At 39.3% G+C, this 21,980-nt stretch overlaps 1 protein-coding gene and 1 long non-coding RNA gene across 5 annotated transcripts in view; one reads left to right on the top strand and one right to left on the bottom strand.

Annotated features, from left to right (window-relative positions):
* The window catches only part of TOX (thymocyte selection associated high mobility group box), a 221,339-nt gene extending 220,065 nt beyond the window's left edge, over positions 1 to 1,274 (bottom strand). The window contains exon 1 of one of the 3 annotated variants that reach the window (XM_080578982.1): positions 1,106 to 1,274. In XM_080578982.1, coding sequence (XP_080435108.1) covers positions 1,106 to 1,207 — 102 coding nt within the window. In that variant the 5' untranslated portion in view covers positions 1,208 to 1,274. The remainder of the gene's footprint in view (positions 1 to 1,105) is intronic. The other 2 variants (XM_080578987.1, XM_080578983.1) reach the window with 2 other exon arrangements.
* Positions 1,275 to 4,351: 3,077 nt separating this feature from the next.
* The window catches only part of LOC308189203, a 42,131-nt gene continuing 24,502 nt past the window's right edge, over positions 4,352 to 21,980 (top strand). Inside the window, exons 1-3 of one of the 2 annotated variants that reach the window (XR_013946130.1) lie at positions 4,354 to 4,470; positions 10,194 to 10,240; positions 20,331 to 20,366. This is a non-coding gene — a long non-coding RNA (uncharacterized lncRNA). Of the gene's footprint in view, positions 4,471 to 10,193; positions 10,241 to 20,330; positions 20,367 to 21,980 lie in introns of both variants that reach the window. The other variant, XR_013946129.1, reaches the window with a different exon arrangement.

The following is a 21,980-nucleotide window of genomic DNA, read 5'->3' on the forward strand; positions in this document are numbered from 1 at the left end:
CGGAACATCTCTCGCACACGTGAGCCCGTCCTCACAATGGGCGACAGCCGAAAGGGGCTGCCCGGCACCGGGGGCGCCTCGCCCCCCGCGCCCCCGCACCAGCCCCGGTCCGGTCCCGGTCCCGGTCCCGCAGCAGCGGGTTAGAAAGGCACAGCCTTTAGCCCCGTCCCAAGGGAAAAGTGCGTGACCGCAGCCCCCTGCCCCTAAGGGGTGTGCTGGAGGAGGGCTGCGGGCAGCTCGCCCTTCTGACGGTTTCCTCCGGCCGGCGTTCAGCCGTGTGCGCAGCCCGTGCCGTACCAGCGAAGTGCGGCTCGTGGATAAAGCCCCAGCTGGCTCAGGCCCCGGAGGCAGGAACAATGCTCCAGCTCCTCGGGAGCAAAAGTAACGCAAAGTGCTCCGGGCTGGCAGCACCCGGCCCGCTGTTCCCCGCGGTGCCCTCTCCCCAGCGCTGGGAGCCCCCAAACTTGGCTCTCGTCACCCATTAAATCTGCAGGGATTTTCATCAAGTTACGGAGAAACTGGCCGGGGACAAAGTGCGCCGAGCCGACTTGTCACCGTGTTTTAGCGCGCATCCAGGGAGCTGTGCACGGATAGATGCTGTACACGCACGCCCGCGTGTCACGGACACACACACACAGGCACCCCAGCGTGCTCCCGGCACCGTCAAGCACCACAGGGCAGAGAGTTTGCCCCCCACTCTGTGGAGACCGCGACCCCTTCCCATACTAACAGCAGCCGTGGAAACCCAAATCCTCCACCTCAACCTCCTCGTCCACGTTGTTTCTCAGAAAGGGACCGTGTTGTTGGAAAATGCACCCCCCCACCCCCCCCCACCCCCTCCGCCCCCCGCTCCAGCCGCCCGCCCCCAGCCTCCTGCGGGCTTTTACTTGGGGGTGCCCGCACGGCGGCGGGGGGCCCCGCGGCGGCAGCTGCGCCCCCCGAAGCCCCCAGCCCGGCAAGTGCCGCTGCCCCCTGCTTCGCTCGAAACTTGGTGCGCGGCTCATGCATCGCGACAACAGCACAATCGACAGCACAGGTAAAAAGAGAAGAAAAAAAAAAAAAAAAAAAACGAAAAACACCTCGGACGACACAAAACGCGAGTCACCTTGTTGCAATAGTAGGGGTCCAGGCAGGGGGAAGGTCCCAAACAAGGCGTATCAGGAGCGGCTGCAGGCTGAGGAGGTGGTGAATAAAATCTTACGTCCATTTCACTAAAACATCAAGCAAACTCCTTTTCTTTTGGTGGTTAATGTTGGTGCAAAAAAAAAAAAAAAGGGGGGGGGTGCGGGTGCGTGTATGTGTGTGTGTGTGAGGGGAGGGGGGGACACACAACAAGACCGAGAAGAATAAAAAAATAAATAAAAAAAGAGGTGCCTGACTTCAGTAGTCAAAGAAACACCTTCCCTGCCTCACATCCGTTTGTGGTTTGTAAAGAAAAAAAAAAAAAAAAAAAAAAACTCTTCCAAAAAAGCACCGGTCTGCAGATGTCTGCAAGAGAATCAACAAACCCTCCTTCTTCTACGGCAGGGCAGGTAACTTCGAGTACTTATTGTTTCCCCCACGCATCGGCACCGGGGCGCTAGCTCCGTGTGTGCCGCTCTTTATGGGAGTCTCGGAGTTGGTTCGCTTCTCCCTCCCTCCCTCCTGCTCGCTCGCTCGCTCCCTCTGTTCTTTTCCCGTTCTTTTTTTTTTTCTTTCTCTTTTTTTTATTATTTTTTTTTTATTGTTGTTATTTATTTATTTGTTTCGTTTGCCGGCGGTGTGTTTCGGTTGCCCTCCGCCGTAAGGAGCGGGGACCGGGGGAGGCGGCGGCCGGGCCCCCCGTGCAGCCCCGTGGGGGGGGAATGGCCGCCCCGCGCCGCCCGGCTCTCTCCCTTCGCCTCGGCACGGCTCCGCTCGGCTCGGCACGGCACGGCTCGGCGGGCGGCGGCGGCGGCGGAGTCGCTGCTCCGAGCGTGCTTCACACAAAGGGGCTGGCGAGGGAAGAGCCATTTGCGGCCGCCGGGGGACTGGGCTGGGAGCCGCGGAGAGGGGGCGCTGCCGCGCCCGACATCCCGCCGCCGCCGTCCCCGCCTTCCCCGCCCGGCCCCCCGGCGCCGCCCGGCCCCCCGCCGGTTACTATGGCACCCCCTCCGCTCAGGCCGTGGCTGACCGGCTCGGCCCGAGCCCTGCGGCTGTGGGCCGTGGTGAGGCGGGAGGGCACGGTGGGCCGGCCACGGGCTTCCCCAGTGGGCGCGGGCAGGGCCTGGGGGCAGCCTATGTGAGAGCCCCCGGCCCACCTCCGCAGCTCCTGGGCTCCCTCCAAAGCCGTTTTGTACAGGTTGCACCCGTCAGTCGTCCTGGTTGACTGGGGTCCACCAGCGAGCGGGCCTGAGAGGTTGGGTGAGACCTTCGCCTTGTGTTCCAGCAGAGTAAAGCCATCGCCCAGAGGCTGTGGTGAAATGAACAGGGATCCACGCGCACACCTCAGAAACCAGGGTCCAAGTGAAAAATAAAAACCATCCCTGACATGCCTCTTGAACAGGGGTCTATCTCGTGACTGTGTAGGGCTTGGGCCTCGCTGGGCTGCGGGCAGCTAACACCAGGCACATCATTTCTCACTGAAGTCTGGAAGAGGGAAGCTTCAGAAGGTGGGCATATATAGGGGAGGAAGGAAGAGGGACAAAATGGGGCAGTGAAAAAGAAGAGGAGCAAAACTAGCTGCAAACAAGGGTGCTAACAAAGGAAAGTTGGGAACCCACTGACGTGAGGGAGAGGGATTGACTAGCGAAAGAAGGTTTAACAGACAAAAACAATGAAAGAAACAGTGACTTCACACGATGAGCAATCCCACTGGGTTTCCTGCAGAGTCCCTGGTAGTTTTAATCAGGACAGAAGGGATGGAAGAGAAAAGATACAGGAAAGACACTGTAGTCAGCTTAGATAATGCCATACAGAGGAATTGTATCACAAAAAGAATGTATTTCTTCTTTAAATAAAAACAAATTAGTGAGTGGCGCACAAATAGGCTGAGGTGATTGCAATTAGCAAGAACATTTACATTTATTAAGAACTCGTGTATGTTTCCATCACACACACACACACAAAAAAAGTTGCAATCTGAAGAACTTTTAATAAGATTTGTAATGAACATTTTCAAACAGAAGTGTCTTATAAACACAGCAAAACAAATCCAAAATAAAGATTTCAAGGGGACTCAGTATTAAGGGGAGCAAATCACACATTTCAGGTTGGAGAATCACTGTGCGAGGCTTTATAATCACTACCTCAGATACTCTGATATTGTAAAGAGTCCTTCAAGATAGTGTCAAGTCATGGTTTTCCTCCGTGTCTAACAACCTACTTTCAGTAAAGCTTAATTATCTGGAAAAAAATACACAAGTAATGTAAGGAAAACTAGAGAAGACTGGTTAGAACAAATGTTATTTTCTCAGGATTGTTTGATCAGAAATATCTCAGAAGATTCTGAGTTGTCACTTCAACACACATTAAGTGGTAAAAATAAATATTTACTATAAACATACAATTACAGAAGAATCTCTGTCTTTTTTTTTTTTTTTAATAACATTTGAAATCTTCATGGCTTAGGAGAAAAGCTTGAAAACATGACCCAGAAAAAGCTCCAGAAAGAAAAGGAAAAGAAATTAACATATTTTTTTAAAAATCTCATGATTTTTGGAGTCTGACTCATTATTTTGCATGTTTGGGATTAGACATTTTGAAAGTTAAAAATCCTAAAAAAGAATCCTTTTGCAAGAAATGTACTCGACGCTTGACAGATATATCACTACTGCTAGTGGCTGATATGTGGACCATAATTTGACAAAGTGAATGGGAGACAGATTGCAGCTCTGTATTGAAAAGCTGCTGTTGAGAAACTTGTTATTCATGGGCCATGGATTATTTTTCAGCCTGTTTTGGAGAAAGATGATAGAGATACTGATTCTAGAAAAGTTGGTCTGAGTGACTGGTATATTCAGGTGCCTAACGCATCCTAATGCAGAGCTGGAGATGTCAGTACCGGAATGATTAAACATATGATTGCAGAAACTACAGATTTGGCTTTGTATTTATATGAAATATTACTGATGATTGCCTTAAGAAAGACGCAAGTTCCTAGGAGTCTGTAGGAGTTTACAACTGTACCATTTGCTTTGCACAGCACTTCAAGTTATTTTCAGTACTTAATGATGCAGACCCTGAGAGGTTATAAAATTTTTGCTGCTACTTACAGAGCTGATTTAATCACTGAGATGGTAAAAACACCTGAGATTTGTGGCAGATATCTGTACAGTTTGTAAAAATTAAAAAGCTATATATATAATAATCTCGTAAGTTTTCTTTGTTTTGTAGGGGACGTATTCACTGGGAGCTTTAGGATAATGCATTTGTGGAGACTGGAACTGAAAATGTTAATACTATTGTAAGGTTTTTTCCTCTGTGGACTGAGAAAGCAAGGCCCTTTCCAGGGTAAGTCAATGGTATACCAAACACAGCCACTTTAGCTCATGTAGGTGCATTTTCTAGAAAAATAAATAAATAAATAAATAAAAGCAACAGATTAAAGAACATGAATCTGATTGTAGAAGCTCAAAATGAAAGAATATTTGTTAAGAAGGGCACTGAGAGTTTTTACAGCCATTAACATTGAAGTGTCTCCAAAATAATCTTGAAAGAGGTTCCTACACTAGTGTATTAGCAGAGTGTCATTGCTTTTCCTATATAAATAGGAACAAATGCCTTGAGAAACACGATCTGTATCTGCTGATACTAAAGAAGTTGTTATTCTTTTAAATGCTGTCTGCTGGAGTGAGAGTACATAGTATGAATTTTCTTCATGCAATGGAGAGCTCACATAGATTCCTTGCCGAAGAGTTGTTGTGGATGCAAGAAGCTTACGTAGCAGACTGGACAAGTGTTTCAAAGGAACCTGGGAGGTCATTAACACACCAATGGATCAGAAACTCTTCTGAGTTGAAAGTAGCAGGAGGTAGAAGCTTGGGGGAAAACAGGGCAAGGGGAGGTGGGGTGTCATACACACTTGTCCTCAGATGAGGCTTTAATGCCTGTTGGAAGAGAGTGGTGGCCTGGCAAGCCCTTGTGCTGAACCAGTTAAGCCATTCACATGTTCTCATGGAGGTGCTGCAATGGTTGGACTGTTGGAAGGGAGAGGAGCAAGTCAGTATGTCCAAGATGATAGGGCATCTTCTTATCTTCACAAATGTCTCGTCCAGGTACTCAGTCTAGTATACTGAGGGCCATCAGTAGGCATAAATAATGTTGTCAGCCAAAAAGAGGTAAAATTATTTTACTTTAAATGAGAATGTAGCCCAGCATGTTTTTGTTTTAAACATCGATATCCAGTTTTATTTGGGATTTCCATTCAAGGTGTCTGATCATCTATTAAGATAAGATATCTTGATTTTCCTAGGAAGAAGAAGATGTGAGACTGTAATGATAGCATATAATTTATTATACATAGGCACCACAACACCCTTCTCATAAGGTTGGCTCTCCTTTAAAGAAAAGTTTTCACCTACATATTTCAGAACACCTGGACTGGAAAATCTTCTTGCTTCTTGTTTTGTGGGCTGTACTTTGGGAACCAGGAGGTCCAGATAAGCTAAAAGGGGAGACGTGAGATTTTGCCAAGGAAAACTCTCCTGCTGAAATTTTTGCTTTGCTTTCTGACACACAGGACTATTTACCTTTCAGAACAAAGCTCAACGCTCATCAATTTCTAGAGAGTAGTTAATTAAATAATAATAGGATGAAGAGTCTATCCCTTTTGTGTGGATGTCCTGTTTCATGTCCTTAAACTGAGTATGACACTTGGATCTGGGAAGATGCAAAAGATAATGATATTAAGATTACAGAATATTTAAAACAAAGTAATTAATCTGGCCTTTTCATCAGCATGAACTCAAATCCTTTAAGAAACTGATTCATTTAAAATGTTGTTGACATTCTGGGTATGCCCTCATAAGCGAGCATAAATCAGTGTATTTAAACAGAAACATGCACAATATGGTATCAAAGCATTATGGCAGTGATATATGTTTCAGAGTATTTAAACAATTTGCAATGCTACCTAATAATCTGTCAAATCAAGTATTGTCAAACAGGTAATGAAAGAGGCAGCTATTTTATTATTTTATCCACTGTTCCTGTCTTGTTTAATTCATTTGTGGTGAAAATGACCAGCCCTGTATTATCACACTTGCATGGAAATAAATTGTTCTCATCTCCATAAGGAAGTAAAGATCACTTCTAAATAGTTAAGGAAAGTCCCTGACTTCCCTTTGTTACAAAGTAAAGAGAAAGCCTAAGTATTGCCATGTCTTCTCATTCCAAACAAATGGTACATAGCCAATTTAACAGATAGAGGAATAGATACGTGGGCTGAACCTGAACTGTGTTTTGCATCTTACAAAAGGTTCTTAGCACACTCATCTGCCATTGCCTACAGTAGGAATTAAGCACACAACACCTCACAGAATTTAGATCTTAAATAACCTTGCAAGAAATATAAAAATGTAAAATTCACCTTGCATATTTGCAGCTTCGATCCATTCCCATATGCTTCGAAGACACTGCCAGCTGGTTCAATTCAAGTTACCAAATTTAATGTGGCCTTGCAGGCATACAAACAGTAGGCCAAACCTGAAAGAAAATATTTCACTGGGCCTTAGAATCAAATTATTTCTCATGGTCAGAGAAACGAAGGGAAACATGATGTTCCTTTTTCTCCCTTCCTATATATCCCACCATATCAAGTGATTTTATATGAGATACACTGTCCACGTGATATTCAGGAAGGCTCAAAAATACATCACAGTATGCTAGTTCTCAATTGAAAGATACACCCAAGTGTTAAGGTTGCCAATTTTCCACTCTTCCGCTTATCTTTTTAAATCAGTCATGAAACATCTCAAAGTATAAGAGATCAGGAATTTTTGGTTTCATGCTATTTTTATCTGACGTGTATTGGAGGACTGTTCTGGGGTTTCAGAAATTCAGAATTTTTTCAAAGGAAAATTGTGTTTTCAAAAATTTATTTTGCAAATTAAAAAGTGTGTCTAAAGGGTTTTTTTTGTTTGTTTTGTTTTTATTATTGTTGTTTTTTCACCCCAAAAGCAAGGATCCATAGAAGTTATGTAGATGTTATTTCAGGAATGCATCATATAGATTGCGGATGTCTTGAGAACAGATCTGTACAAATGTTTGATACCATTATAAGTACCTGTCTGTATTTGCAAATATGTAAAATATTTGCATATTATCAGCTGAATGTGTCAGATGACTGGTCATGAGAAAATAAAGACAGAACAGAGGGCTGGTCACCACAGACAGGGGACAACATGAGGACTAGTCTGATCACCAGATTTTCCATAGCATTGAAAAGGGAATTCTCAAGACAGAATGCAAGCAAATGATTAATCATTTTTCAGTTCAGATCAGTGATGTCATAATTTTTCTTTTTGAAACTCCCAAATAGAGATGAAATTCCACTGAATGAGCTCTTGTGGCATGAGGAGATCTTTACAGACACTTAAAACCTTTTTTTTCTTTTTTTTCCCTATGCCCTGCTTTCTCATCTGGCAAAGATGTCATTTGCTAGAGAATGGTTTTCTTCCTCCTTTGTATTTACAATGTCTGTGGAGCAACACCTTGGGTGTTTTGTAAAGCTCCAAGTATGGAGGGTCTTGAAACAGTAGACTCCCACCCAATTGTACAAAAAGTAGGCTACATACTTTCTTTTATGTGCTTTTTGTTTTGCCCAGAATTATAGATGCTAACAGAGAGAGATCCAGGCTCTTTTCTCAATGATTACATATAACCATAGCAAGGAATTCACAGAGTAAAAATTTAATTTTTAGGGCTAGAAACGTACCCTTTTTTGGTTGGCTTTTGGCTTTTGGCCATTTTATTTTTGAACTAGAGAAAGTAAAAAGCAAAATGTCTTGTTTGAATTTAACCTAGTACCCTAGGGACTTACGGTTAGCATCAGAAAAGTACCACACAAGGGGGCACAGTTGGCATTTGAAGTGCAGAAGGTCAGGACTGAGGCATAGTAAGACTATGTGGGGAGTTTCCATTAGAGCTTCCTGTTGTAGCAAATAAATCCAGTCCCATTCTCATTTGATACACTGGTACAGATACATCATCCACATGTATGAGCCATCAGTTTTTAAGGGGTGCGATAAACTGTTGGGACTGCTGGCTTAGGAACAAAATTCCTTTCTTTGCTGAGATTTCTACATTTTCATTCTGGATCTCCAGGAACTTCAGACCACCTTTCTTCTAACTGCATGTTTTGTTTTGTTTTGTTTTGTTTTGTTTTGCTTTGCTTTCTCAATGGAGCTGTCACCCTCAACTGTAATAAAAACCTATCATCCTTTTCTGGTCTTTCTAGTTTGACAGTTTCATGTCACAGCTTTGTTCCACAATAAAAATAAAAAATCTGTAGGTGTTAAAGAAGTCCTTGGAAAACTGTAAGTGATAGAGTCAGCATTTACAGAACATATCACAACAGGTCTGACTGACCTTGGCAGCAATAGGAGATCACCATTTCTCATGGATGAGCTATTCCTGAATGTCTGTCTTTTATGCTGTATAAGGTAAAAATACCTTTTCTGGATCAAGGCTGCTACTGTCTGCTTTTCTTATTCTTTATCAGAAATTATAGGGACATGTTCTATTTAAGGAAAATCTCCATTTCCATTAATATCTGAATTCCTGTGTCTCGTTAATACATAGTGGCTGTTATTTTAAAGTCTTACACTATTTTCTTGTTGATTTGTTTGAGGATTTTGTATGTTTTGCTTTTCTTTTTACTGCAGTCATGCTTCAAAGATTAATGTTTGTGGATGTTCTCCAAATCATCTGCCTTTATGCTGGTTATCAGAGCGTAATCAACACTGTTTTCTTGCTGGAATGTCCCTTGGTCTGTTTTTAGCAGGTTACAGCAGTACCAGTGGAAGGGAATGAATAGTCAGTTTTGATTGTTCATCTTTAAAAACTGCTGCTTCAGTAGCATGCGTAAGTACAGCAGTCGAACATGCGCGTTAATCAGATGCTATGAAGCATGTGGAGGGGAAGCCCCAAGCCATATTTGAAACTATCAAGTTTCTGACTAGTTGTTGAATGCATGTAGATTTATAAGAGCCCCATGGAGACAGTTGCCTTACTACATAATGCCTTAGCGATGATTAAATAGAAACAAAGGATAACTAGAAATAGAAAAGAACAAGGAGAAACTCAGAGTAGTTCACAGCTGTAAAACACAAAAAAATAGCCATCCTCCTAAGATACCATTCCTCCTTCCCAAAGCGGAATTTTCCTGCTTTGAAGTTATCTTGAGAAGACACAATTTGCAATTTGCCCAAGAGGTCAGCAGGCCCAATCTATTGTACTGGAGGGTAAGGAGGTGGTTTCAAAGCTGAGAGCCCCTCGGGAAGAATGGTCTGCAAGTGTCTTACTTTCTTTTGAATAAAGTGTGACCTCCACTGGTCGCTGTTGTATTCAGGAAAAGGGGAAAAGGTCCATGGAAGAAGGTCCAATGTTTTGTCACACAAAATCGTAGTTCAGTGTTAACTCCAAGGTTCCTTTTTAGTCCACTGGAGAAATATGTAATGAGTATTTACGTATGTGTAGCTAGCACTTCAGCAGGGGGGACAGAGAGCTGAAGCATGTGTTTACACTTCGTGAGAGTCATGCATGTTCTGCATCTGCCTGCCTGTCTCTCATTAGTATGGGATTTGTCAATTATGTGTAAAAAGAAATGTTAGCCAGTTGCAGAGGCTAACAATTTTATACTTTTGGTTTATTTTTTCTCAATTTTATGTTTCTACAAGTTTAAAAAAATGAAATTATATTTGAAAAAATCAGTCTGGGGCAGAGAGAGATGCAAACTGAGAGAACCTAAAAGTAGAAAGTGCCAGTAAAAAGAAACGTACTGTAAGGAAGAGGTTTAAGGAATCTGAGCACAGCTTATTTGTGCTACAATGCCTGGCGACACTGAGGAAAGGGTGGGGAGGCACAATATTTCTGAATTTTCATGTCTGTGTGGGTTTAAGTCAGACCCTTAACCTTATTTGAATATAGCATTTTTGTAGTTTAATATATTTCATACAGAATATATAAAGAAGATTTAATAACTGTCTCTTAGCTGTGGTTTATCTTTACCTCAGAGAAAGCCAAAATGAGTTTCTGTGAAATGGCTGAAAAAGCATACACGGTAAGTCTTCTATCACATTATTTCCAGTCTTGCTGATTTGTAAAAGATCTTTCAGAAAGATTCTGTCTTTCTATGTAAAATGTTAAAGTTTGGTTCTGTGCCCAAAATTTATAAAAGGAACTGCAAATAACCAGTGAAAGTTTAGCTTTTAAAACTCCCGAGACTGCTTGCAATCACATGGAGTTTGTGCTAATGTTTAACCCAACATTTTCCCTCAAATAAAATAATATTCTAGCATATCACATATTTATGGGAATAATAGCAACTAAATATTTTGGAAATAACAAATCAAATCTCTAGGCTTCTGTGCCTTTTTGTTTTTCTCTTTCAGATGTGTGTCACACATAAAGGACTAACTTTGTGAACCTACTCTTAGAGCACTAAGGCCACAAAATGAACAGTACTCCCATAATTAGTCAGCACACCTAAGTGTTCCAGGATAAGACCTTCTGAAGTATAGCAGAAATATAAATAGAATATTTAGTGTTCTGTTGTCAACTATTGAAAACTGAAATATTTCTGCAATATTTCACATTCTCTGGATAGCTTTGCATCAAATTGAGGTGTTCTCAGTGAGTGGGATCGCACAGAGGCAGTTAGCTATTTTCCTTCTGACCCAAAGCAGGCTGGCCGACTGGCATGACTTAAAATAACAAAATCGCTGTTTCAGGCTGGGCCTGTAGGCATGTATTTGCTTGGTTTCCCAAGCTTTTTGCCTGTCATAGATGCTAAGGCATCTCTTAGCTTTGATTCTGCTGCAAAGGTTATTCAAATTTTAATACAAGCTGTTTTCTAACTCTCAGACAAAAACATTAAAGCACAGTAAACTTGATTGGACTGGCCATCAAAAGGTATAAACTACCAGTATCAATAAAATTAATATCACTATTAATGTGATCCGTGTTGCTGAAAGTTGGGCCACAGTGCATTTGCAATACAGTGCCTCTTCCAGTGGCTTCCCAAAGTGCTCTCCATGCACACCCAAAAAGGCCAGGGAAATTCCCCCTTAACCTAATGGGAAGAAATCTGTGGAGATGCGCAATTTATAATAAACAAATGGAGGGATATACTGCCTTAAATATTAGCAGTGTTTGTAAGTCAGGAGTTAGCGTGGACACAGCATTCAGGTGTACGGTATTATTACTAGTTCTTCTGTGGAAACTCTGTGCCATCTGGTGTTTCTGATTCAGGAGAATCTCTGTATCCATTTGTCTTTCTTGAACACTCAAAATCAAGTGTCCAGATCTGCTTTTTTTCTTTCGTAGTTTGATTCATTAGGGAGTTTTTGTTTCTAGCATAACAAAGGTGTAGTTTTGCAGTTAGCTTCAGTAAATTTAAATCTGTGCTGCTGCTGAAAATGGTGGTACTGCTCTCCTTCCCTCCCTCCTGCAGCTGCATCCTCCTGCTACCTCCCTGGGGAGGGTGAGGATGCTCATGGCTGCATGGTCAGCTCTGTCAGGGAGCAGTCTGAAAATTAGTGCATGGCTCAGATCTCAGGTGGGTTTGTTTGTTTGTTTTGTTTTGTTTTGTTTGTTTTGTTTTGATCTGGCTAACTCCCTGGCTGCATGAGAACTGGTAAGAAGAGAAGAGTGTTTACCAAGGTTTGAGGACTTAGGTTAGCCTAAGCCAATAAAGAAACTGCACCAAGGAGTCCTCTTGATAAACTGAGAGGTGAAGCAGGTTTCTGGTGTTAAGAAAGGTCAAACACCAGAAAATTCTGATGCAATTTTTTTTTTTTTTAAGACTTTCTTTCTGTGTAATATATTAAGGACTTGAAGCAGAGCCATTATACAGGAAAAATAAACAAGAGTGGATATTGAGTGAAAACAATGGTAACAGCCAGCCAGATCACACAGACCTAGGCAGTACGGCAGTACTCGTTGGTCGCTAACTTTCTCTAAAACATTTTTGGAGGGGAGGATGTTGAAAATATGTTTAAATGCACTAAAAATTATCAAAAAGGTATGTACAGTTTCTAAGCTTTCACTGGGATGAAAACTCATAGAAATGAATTTGCCACTTTCCTTTTTTTTTTTTTCTTTTTCTTTTTTTTTTCTTCCTAAATTCCTTCCATCCCTCTTTCTGCAATTCCTACCTAGCCAGCAGGGCCCATGAAACCTGTGGTACTGGAGGTGGAGTGATTCCACTGAGTTATATCAGTGTGTGAGTTGGGAAAGGAGCAGGGGGACTGTAAGGAGAAGGGAGGGGGAATGGAGGAAACAGATGGATCCTAGATTATGCTGCAGCTGAGATTGAAATAAAATTTCACCGTAAATGGGGTGGCTGATGCTTCTACGAAGCTCTTGGGGATAATTCATCTGCCGCTTGATAAATTGGCAGGGTTTAGTTCCAGGTTCTATCCTCTATTCTCCTCCATGGTTTGTGTGTGTATACATGTGTGTGAGCTATGTGTGTGTAATTTTCAAGATGCCTGGCCCCTTTTTTCTCCTTGGCTAACTTCTGAAATAGAGCTGTCAGGATGATTCCAGTGTTTGGAGCCATATTCTTTCTGACAGAATATAACTCTTCTCCTCAGTTTTCCTTTTTTATGGCCTAAAGTCAATGGGAATATTCAATGCAACCTAAGGTCAGGTTCTTGAATTTTAACACAATTTCCCATGAGAACTAAAAGGATGAAAATTCCTTTAACACTGGGAATGAAAAGTGGATCTTTAGCTGCCCCAGTAACATAAGGAGTAGACTTGTTATATGGCTATAAAAAACAACTTGACGAGGGTTCAAATATAGGGGGATGGACTTCTTTTAATTTGTCCAGGAATTTAACACCAGTCACTGTGTTATCAGTACAAAAGGGTTAAGCTGTCATAGCAACTGGCCATAGTAGCAATCCTGAACTTCAGTAGGTCAGCTGCAAGAAGTATGTCAAAATAAATAATTTCACAGGTGTATTGAAATATAACATATACAGCTATATTAATCTATATGGCATGGAATGATTTGAAACTATCTCATTACAGTGGACCATACTGGAATACAAGTACCAATTTTTTGATGAGTCTTTTAAAATATAGGAAAAAAAAAAGAACAGTTATGGCATAGACAGATTTGGCTAGGTCCTTTCTAGCTGATACATGTTGTTATTCAGTGTCTTGAGAGGCAAGGGTTGTAAACAATGGATGAAAAAGTCAGTGAACAATTTTGTAATCCTGAAAAGAAATGGTGATGCTTATTTAATTCCTTCAAGGGAAGAGAATTCATGCCTGTGCCCACCCCCACAGAGGGGAAATTCACAGGGAACTAATTCTTATCTAGGCAAAATTTCCTATATAGTAAACGGAAATTTTAGATCTCTCTAAAGTCTGCTGAACTTTGAAAAGTCTAAATTGTCTTGTTCTTCTACATATATCCGGTCTCAGGAGTCTTGTTGTTTGTATTAGTGAAATGGGATGATGAGAATGGAGATGTTGCTATTTTCAAACTCTGAAGATGTAAGGTGCTATATACATAGAAATCCTCAGTTTTATATAGCTTTGGATGTACTAAAAATGTGTTGCATTTCATTGTTGATACAATTTTAAATTATGTTGATCAACGAAGAGTCTGAATACTAAATTTAGAGAAGTGTTTTACTATATATGTTCCATTAAGAAAGGCAAAATATGCTTTATTCATGTATTTAATATATTAAGCACTTTCACTTCCCCAAATGACAGCTGTTGAACTCTGTTACCATCCTCAGTAACAGCTGCAAAGTGTGACATTTTCCCATTTTTCTGTATTTGGAGGGGCTTACCTTCCAATAATAAACCTGCTTCATCAATGGGTTAGAAACAGATTTTCAATGGAAACACTGGGTAAGAGTTATATTTTAACTGGAGCATAGCATTGTAGGTAAGATAAACCCCATAGGGAAACACTTGCTATGGGGAAAAAAAAGAGAAGCTGTCTGGCCCATGGCAAGATGAACTAGGAAAAAATCCAGCTTTCTAAATGATGACAAGGCCAATTACATTTAAGAGTTTTATGGAAAATCTACTCTACAGGATGATATTTATGGTATTGAAAGTGCCTCTGTAGATTTTGCTCCTACTTATTTTTTTTTTCAGTCTTTCCATAACAATATCAATTATTTCACATTCTGTTTTCAGTCTGCTTCATGTTTCCTTGTCTTGACTCTCCCTCCCTCTCCCCCTCCTCCACACCCCTTCTCTCTTTCTCATATCTTCTCAGAGCTGTTAGAAAAAAATACTGCCTTTCTGTGTGTTATGTTCTTGAGCTTTAGCAATTTTCCATTTCACTTCTTTCTTGTAATACTTTTTCCATTTAATATTTGGGGAGAAAAATCGTTCAATTTGAAGGTGAGCCAGATACACCATCACAATGTTTTGGGCCAAGTTAGTATTTTCAAGTATAAAGTTTACTTACAGCTTCCTGTGTTTTCCATTCGTCTGTTATTAAAGGAGGAGGGAAAAAAAAAACCTTACTTTTACCATCGGCAGCAGGTGTATTTTACAACTGTCACTGTTACTACTCTCTAGTCTAGTCTGCAGCAGCTTGGAAGCTCTGCTGGCTTGCTTACACAACACTGTTCCCATGACAGCACAGGTCATTTGTGGGAAGTCATTGGTTTGGAAGTGTCATGAGTATGTTTTGGGGGAAGATGTAATCTGAATGAGTCTTAAGGAAGGCAGTAAATTGAGTTAGGTACTGAAAAAAAAAAAAGCATAAGGAGAGCTTGGTGTTGTGTGGGCAGGTGGTAATCCAACCTGGTTAGGAAGTAGAATGCAAATGACTTTGAGTTCAGGGGAGTTGAGATCAAGATGCCTTCACCAACAAAGTGCATTCTACTAGTAGAAGCTATTTTTCAGAATAAATGACTACAGAAAACAGTAGGGACTTTCAATTTTACTACTGATTTTTGTGTATTAGTATAGAAAACATTTATTTGCTTTTAATCCTTGACTGTTCTGTCTTAGATAATACTTCCTTGCAGTGTGTATAAAGAAGCTATGTAAAAGTGGACAAAAATGATGATACCACTCAAGATGCACAGAGCTGGCATACACTAAGATACCACAGCATTTAGGCACCATGGTGATAGATGCCTTAGAGATAAATACAAGGAAGACAAACAGAATGAGTCAATGCATTGCCCAATTTGAATAAAGATTTTCATAAAATAACTTGCAGTGTTGGAGAAAGAAAACAAATATTTGGTGTTTAGGTTGCTATGGTGTTGTGGCAGTGAAAAAAAAAAAAAGAAAAAAAGAAAACAATGAACAAATAGTCTAAACTACATCATGAGTTTACTAACCAGACCATGTCTTCTAAGTAACTAAGTGAATATGAAAAAATGTTTTAATTATGTAGAGGTTAGATGTGATGCAAACTAGTGTAATGACAGCTTTTCCTGACCTCTTAGCTTATAAAGCAGGTTTTAACCATTGATTTAAAGGAGCTCTGGAGAAGACTGTGCACCAAATGCAGTGAATTTCTGTGTCTGATTCTGTGAATAAACCTTACTTTTGTCTTACTGCTTTGGGCCTGGTGATAGAAAAAGTAGATTATGTCAGACTTGAAAATGTTTTCTGTTTTTCCTTCTGGCTGCCATGAGCATCTACCCTTCTTTTTTAATTCAAAAGCCTTCTTTTATGATCCTTCGCCAAAAGGGTGATGGATACTTTTCCCTACATGTTCTTCTAGGCTAAAGTCTGTTTTCAGCAGATCACTGAAACACGTCTGAGTACATCCTTAAACATTTCATTGGGCATATGCCCAAAGGAGTACATAGGCACATTACAGAGCAGGATATTCTTAAATGCTTTTTAGAGTAGAGGCCTAAATGGGAATGAAAAGAGAATAATGTTCCTTGTTTTAATTAGCCAATTATATCCTTCATTTACTGATGTTATCTCCTGTAGTTATGTAACTTCAAGATTACAGAAAAATACTTTAGCCAAATTTTGTTCAATATACGTGTTTCAATAAGCACAATTTCCCTCAATATAACTTAGCTGCAAAGGTACCGATAAACTATAAGTGCTTGCTTCCATTCAACCATATTTTGCCAGTAAATGAGTTTGCAATACTGAAAAAGGTTTTAGAGAGAATGAAGTAAAAAGAAAATTGACAACTTCATGATAACTTTTTGGAAGGTGCATCAGAATTTTGTGCCTTTGCTACAATATAATTATTTTTGAATTGGTAATCCTGATTGAGGAGGCAATGGCCTATTTTTTTCTGTTAGACATGAATGAATGAGCAAATCTAAGAATGAAGTACCCCAAACACAATAAATATGCCATTTTGCAGTTTATAAAACATGTGGGTCTGATAATGCAGCTCAAGGAAGTCATACTCTGTTTTTATGGGTGAACAGCTTGAAAAGTAGAGTTCTGCATCATATTTTGGCAAGACTAGTTACTTTATCTAATTTGTAGTCCATTTACTGGGGGTCAAGGGTAAGAAATTTAAGGATAACTTAAAACGTCCACCTCTGTTATGAAGCTGCCTGGAACTCGTACAAGCTTCCATATGGAGGGATAGGGAAAACCCTGGGCAGAAATGATAGTTAAATTAGATATCAGAATTACACTAGAGTTACTCAAATTAAGGCTCAATAGAATAGGTACCTGGGTTTTTTTTCCTACTTAACTTTTATTGAGAACTCACTCAAGAATGGCAGATTCTGCCAATATTTTTCCTTGTGACTTTAAATAAAAGGAAACCTCCCAAATACACACCTATGTAGACATTTGGAATGTAGCAAATGTGTTTTCTTTATGACTGAGAAATTTCAGCTGTGAGCAACTATATAGAAAAAAAAAAAAAAAACAGAAAAAACACATCTTCTGAGGTAGATTAAATTGCATTACCCAAAGAATATGGGTATGCATTTTATAACTTGTTTATGAAAAAAAATAAAAATAAATAAATACAAAAAAATTGAAACTTGATTTCCAGTGCTTTCAAATGCCTTTGTAAAAATGAAATTGAAATGGAATATAGGAACTGAAATGGCTAACAAATATTTTGCTCTTCATTTTCAGCATGTGCTCATCAATGCATGCTCCATGTAAAGACCTCATCTATAATTTGGAAAATATTTATAAATGAAATTCAACAAAAACAATGGTCTCTCTAAGGAGAAATGATCTTATCCAGGATAGTACATGGTGTATTTTCTGTGTATGTGTGCACATCCATGTCTGTAGACACCATCTAGGGAAGAGGAAAAAGGTAGGGAAGAGTCCCGACAATATTATTTGTAAAGTAGCTGTACCCATTCATTCACTGAATGATGTTGTACCATCTAAAACACTAATTGGATTGCACGATTGCATGACTCTCCAGAGTATTGCATCTCAGCAATAAAATCCCCACAGAGTCATTTATCATGTCAAAGGGTAAGTGATATTTTTTGGGGTATTCATCTGGATAGATGAAAAACAAACACTGCAGTTTGGGAATTTACAGATATAGAGACATGACCTGTGAGTGAGTGATCTGCAAGATTATGCACTGAATGTGCTTCAAATGGCAACATAGAAGGTATTTCAGTATATAAATATTAGATGTCTCTTTTTAAGCTTGAGATATAGTTCCAGCCAGCCCTCTAACACCTCTGGATGCTCCCATAATGCAATATCACAATGGAAGTCAAAAACCATGGAATAAGGGAGTCCATGAAGGAATAAGAGAGTGGATTTTGCTATTAAGAAGGTATTATTTTTTTATTAGCCCATAGCAATCTGTTTAGGGCACACCAGTCTGTCTTTGCTAATGCTGTAGGGATCTGTGTTTAGCAGTCATATTGGGTGTAGTCCAGTAAAAATATCTTTGGGGGGATCAACATTTTTCTAAATTGTATTATTTTTCCAGTTGAGAACTTTGGTCTTGAGTCTGCAAAAATCAACACTTTTGGTGGAGTTTAAAAATATGAATAGTGGAGACCAATGGGAAAGGCCTTTAATTTTTGAAAGCACATCCAACTACACTCTACAAACAGACTTATATGCTTAATACTGAAGATATCTATCTTGCCTTATTTCATAGTACCCCAAATCAACTACAAGATAAGGCTAGGAGCAGCTTCATCCTGAGTTATGCCTGTCTGCAGACTGGCGACATGTCTCTTTTGGACATTACGAGACGTGCACTTTTAATCATACAGACTAGTATGGATTCTTAGGTCATATTCAAGCACTACTGGAATTTATGAAATAGATATTCTTTTGTGAAATTAACCAACATAACCTAAACCAGTAGCCTTTACTGGTCTATCAAGTATACATGTGTAGATCTTGCCCTCTAGCACTCACACTCTGGAGTATCCCAACCAATGGTTTCCTGGGTATCCAGGGATAAGAGACTGCTAACAACTTAGTAACAAGGCATTTCTTCTGCCAAGAGGGAGGCTTAGTTGTCATTTGGGCTCAATTAGATTTTTGTTGATGATGTTTTATTGTTGTTGTTGGTTTTAGTATATATGAATGTAATTTCTTGTTTGTTTAATCAGGTGATGAATTCTGGGTTCTTTCTGCTTGTAGGTTGTTAGCTAATTTGGTACCATCGTGCTTTCTCTGTCTCTCCTAGGGGGAACTTTGGCAGGTCAGCAGCAATAAAATACTTCTGCATCTGACTATCTTAGGGAGGAAAAAATGAATGAGGAAAGACTCATTCCTTTTTTGTTCGTGAAAAAAGTGCTTAGAAGTAGTCTTTATGTTGTGACTCCTGGAAAAAGGTAGCTATCTCTCTCTGTTTAAGCTAATGTGACTTAACTGTAGAAGCTAAAGGACTTTGGATAAACCCTTTCTTATTTTTCACAAATCCACTGACTTTCCATGCACCTTTTCTAGATCTCCCCAGGACTTGTTAAGAAACTGGTATATAAGTTGGATGCCAATAATTGGGCTCACCCCAAAAAGAAATTCTGTTATATTAATCCAAAAAGTGATTATACAGTACATTACTGCAGTGGGGAATGACTGAAACTGTTCTTTATGCTCATTTTTCAGTATGTGTGTGGACTTTGGTAACTCAAAATGTTTCAAAAGTAGTGTTACACAGAACTTAGCAGTAGGGAATCTAGAGGGCAGAGGCACATCTGAAATCCTTCCTTCTTCAGAATTTAAAAGACTTCCCTACATTCACTTGGGATTCTTAGTTCTTCAGGAAGTCTATGTAATCTGTCCTAAAATAATAGATCACGAGAGGAAGGTTGGGAGCTAAAGCAAAAAACATTGGGCAGAGTGATGGAGAAAAGGCATTAAATTTCTTTTAAAAAGACCTCTAAAAGAAACTATTTTTGTCTTTAAGGTCTGATGCAGCTCACCTAATTTTAAGGAAATAGCTGAGGTGAAAGAAAGGAGTCATTTACTCTAATTTCCTCCAGTTGAGTAGGGAAAGTGGTGTGCAAAACCAAATTCTAGGCTGATCCCACCACCTCTGGTTGTCTCAGTCCCTCCCCACTGACTGTAAGGGTAGACAGAACAAATTGGATTGTCACTTAAGAACCAAGTATTCTAATGAGATTAAAACTCTGGCCTTGAAAAACACGTTTATTAAAAGATTATAATGCTGAAGGGTGGAGAAAAGTACCTACAGGGATTGCTAAAAGATGTGTAATTTCCACTTATTTTAATGAGACTATGTGAATACTTTGAAATCTACTGAGATTCCTGAGTACCTTTGGAGACTAGGTCTGGAAATCTGAGTTTTACTAAAAAGAAGTGGAATTTAATATATTAAAAACTAAGTTATACATGAAAATCAAACTTTGAAGGTTTAGACAGTTAAGTAGTTTTCCAAATTTTAACCTTTTTTCATTACCTTGTTAGGGCAGTTGGACATTTAGTTTAATTAGGGTTCTTTGGATGTACATAGAATTTTAAGGAGAAAAATACTACTTACGACAATAAACAAATTCAGCAATGAGAAAAGTGTGGGAGACCATCACGTACAAGAATAGAGATTTAAATTCAGGTAAGGAATTCCTCAACACCTGAAGTTGACCTGGAAGTGGGAAAGGTAATATTTACAACTTCATTTTTGCCCAGTTGCTTTTATTTATTTATTTATTTATATATCTATAATTATTTATTTTTCTTTAACTGTGTTCTTTCTTTAGACACAAGAGATTTGGACTGGACTTTTGTAAAATAAGGTAAGCCTATTCTTAAGTTACTGCTCTTTCCTAATGGGATGTCTCATTTCTCCATAATTCCATTTTATTTTGCAAGGAAAAAAGTGATCGTTTGCTCAGAGCTACACTGCCTTCAAGAGGGTGTACAAACAAGGAGGAAAGGTTTACAAGTAGAGTAACTTTCAGGATTCAGCCTGAACTTTCATGTAGCCTGCAGCTGAAGTGTGCAACTTTACCATAAAATAACAGCATCAGTAATCCTTAAGTAAGGTACTACAGAAAGTGAACAGCTATATGTTCTTGATACAAAGGATATTGTATTCTATTACAGTTATTAATGGACATATTGGAATTGTACATAGCAAACAAGATAAAATGAAGAGTATGTTCTGATACAGTGACATTTTTGTTAGATATGATACTATGTACTATTATACAAATAAGCATATAATATTTTTAGAAAGCCTGTTTTTATTACTTATCTCTGTCAGGTAATTGCAGCAGGAATAACCATCACCTTTTATTCACAAACACTTGGGTAGAGTTAGAAGTCACTGGAGTGAGAACCTACATTTTTGAAGTGATCATGAATATATTAACTGTTACTCAATTTTTTCCCGTTTGTCATTCTCTTTTAACTGCATCAATATGGTATGATTTCCATCTGTTTCAGCAATAACACAGAGTTGTGGCACAACAATGTTTCTATTAAAAAAAAAAAAAAACACAAGAAAAACACAAAAAAATTTGTAAAGTGCAATCCATGAGAACTTTGCATTATATCTAAATATGCTAGTAAATCCTGATTAGTCTATAGAAGTGACATACCTGTCAGCAAAATACAACAGAAGTAATTATCCAGTCAGCCTGAGTGCACCATGAAGATGAAATTACGTTCTTTATTTAAGGGGTCTTCAATAAAGTTTTATTTTATTTATCATCGGTGAAAACTAAATAAAAGTTAACTTCCACAATAAATGAAATAATTCATATACTTCCAAATGCGATAAACTTGAATGTTACGTAGTTAATAAACATCTTATTCCTACATTTGGGCATGATCATTCAGTTTTTAAATAGCTTAATATATTGCTTCGTGTTAATGTGATAAAATGTTGATAAGTGTAACTAGTTTGTGTTTGATATTCATAGAATACCAGAATATCAGATTATTATTATTATTATTATTTAGAATAAAAGGAAAATCTCTATTGAATGTGCTATGGAAGCAAGCATTTTTCCAGTTCAGCAGTTTCTGCTGAATTGTAAACAATTGGGTTGTTTCAAGAGGAGGGTAGCATGGTCTGTAACTCTGACAGCTAGGAGTACTTTAGTTTACTGCTTCTACCACCTGCCTCCTGGCTTAATATTGGAAGCAAGAAGCATGCAATTAAGTATGAGGAAATGAAAATAAATGACACTGTTCATTGCACATTACAAAGTGCCTGGCAGAAAGAATGCAGCTTGCCTGGACCCAATGACCCCTGGGGAAAACATGTCTTGTGCCTGGGAAAACGCCTGTGCATCAGACACTGACCCTAGTTTTATCTGTTATCAAACACATGGTTTTCTTCTTTACAATTTTATTTTTTTTTATTTTATTTTTTTTTTTTAATTTTAGTCATCTTCTGAAAT

Source organism: Anser brachyrhynchus (assembly GCF_964034855.1).
Source record: "Anser brachyrhynchus genome assembly, chromosome: 2".
Lineage (NCBI taxonomy): Eukaryota > Metazoa > Chordata > Aves > Anseriformes > Anatidae > Anser > Anser brachyrhynchus.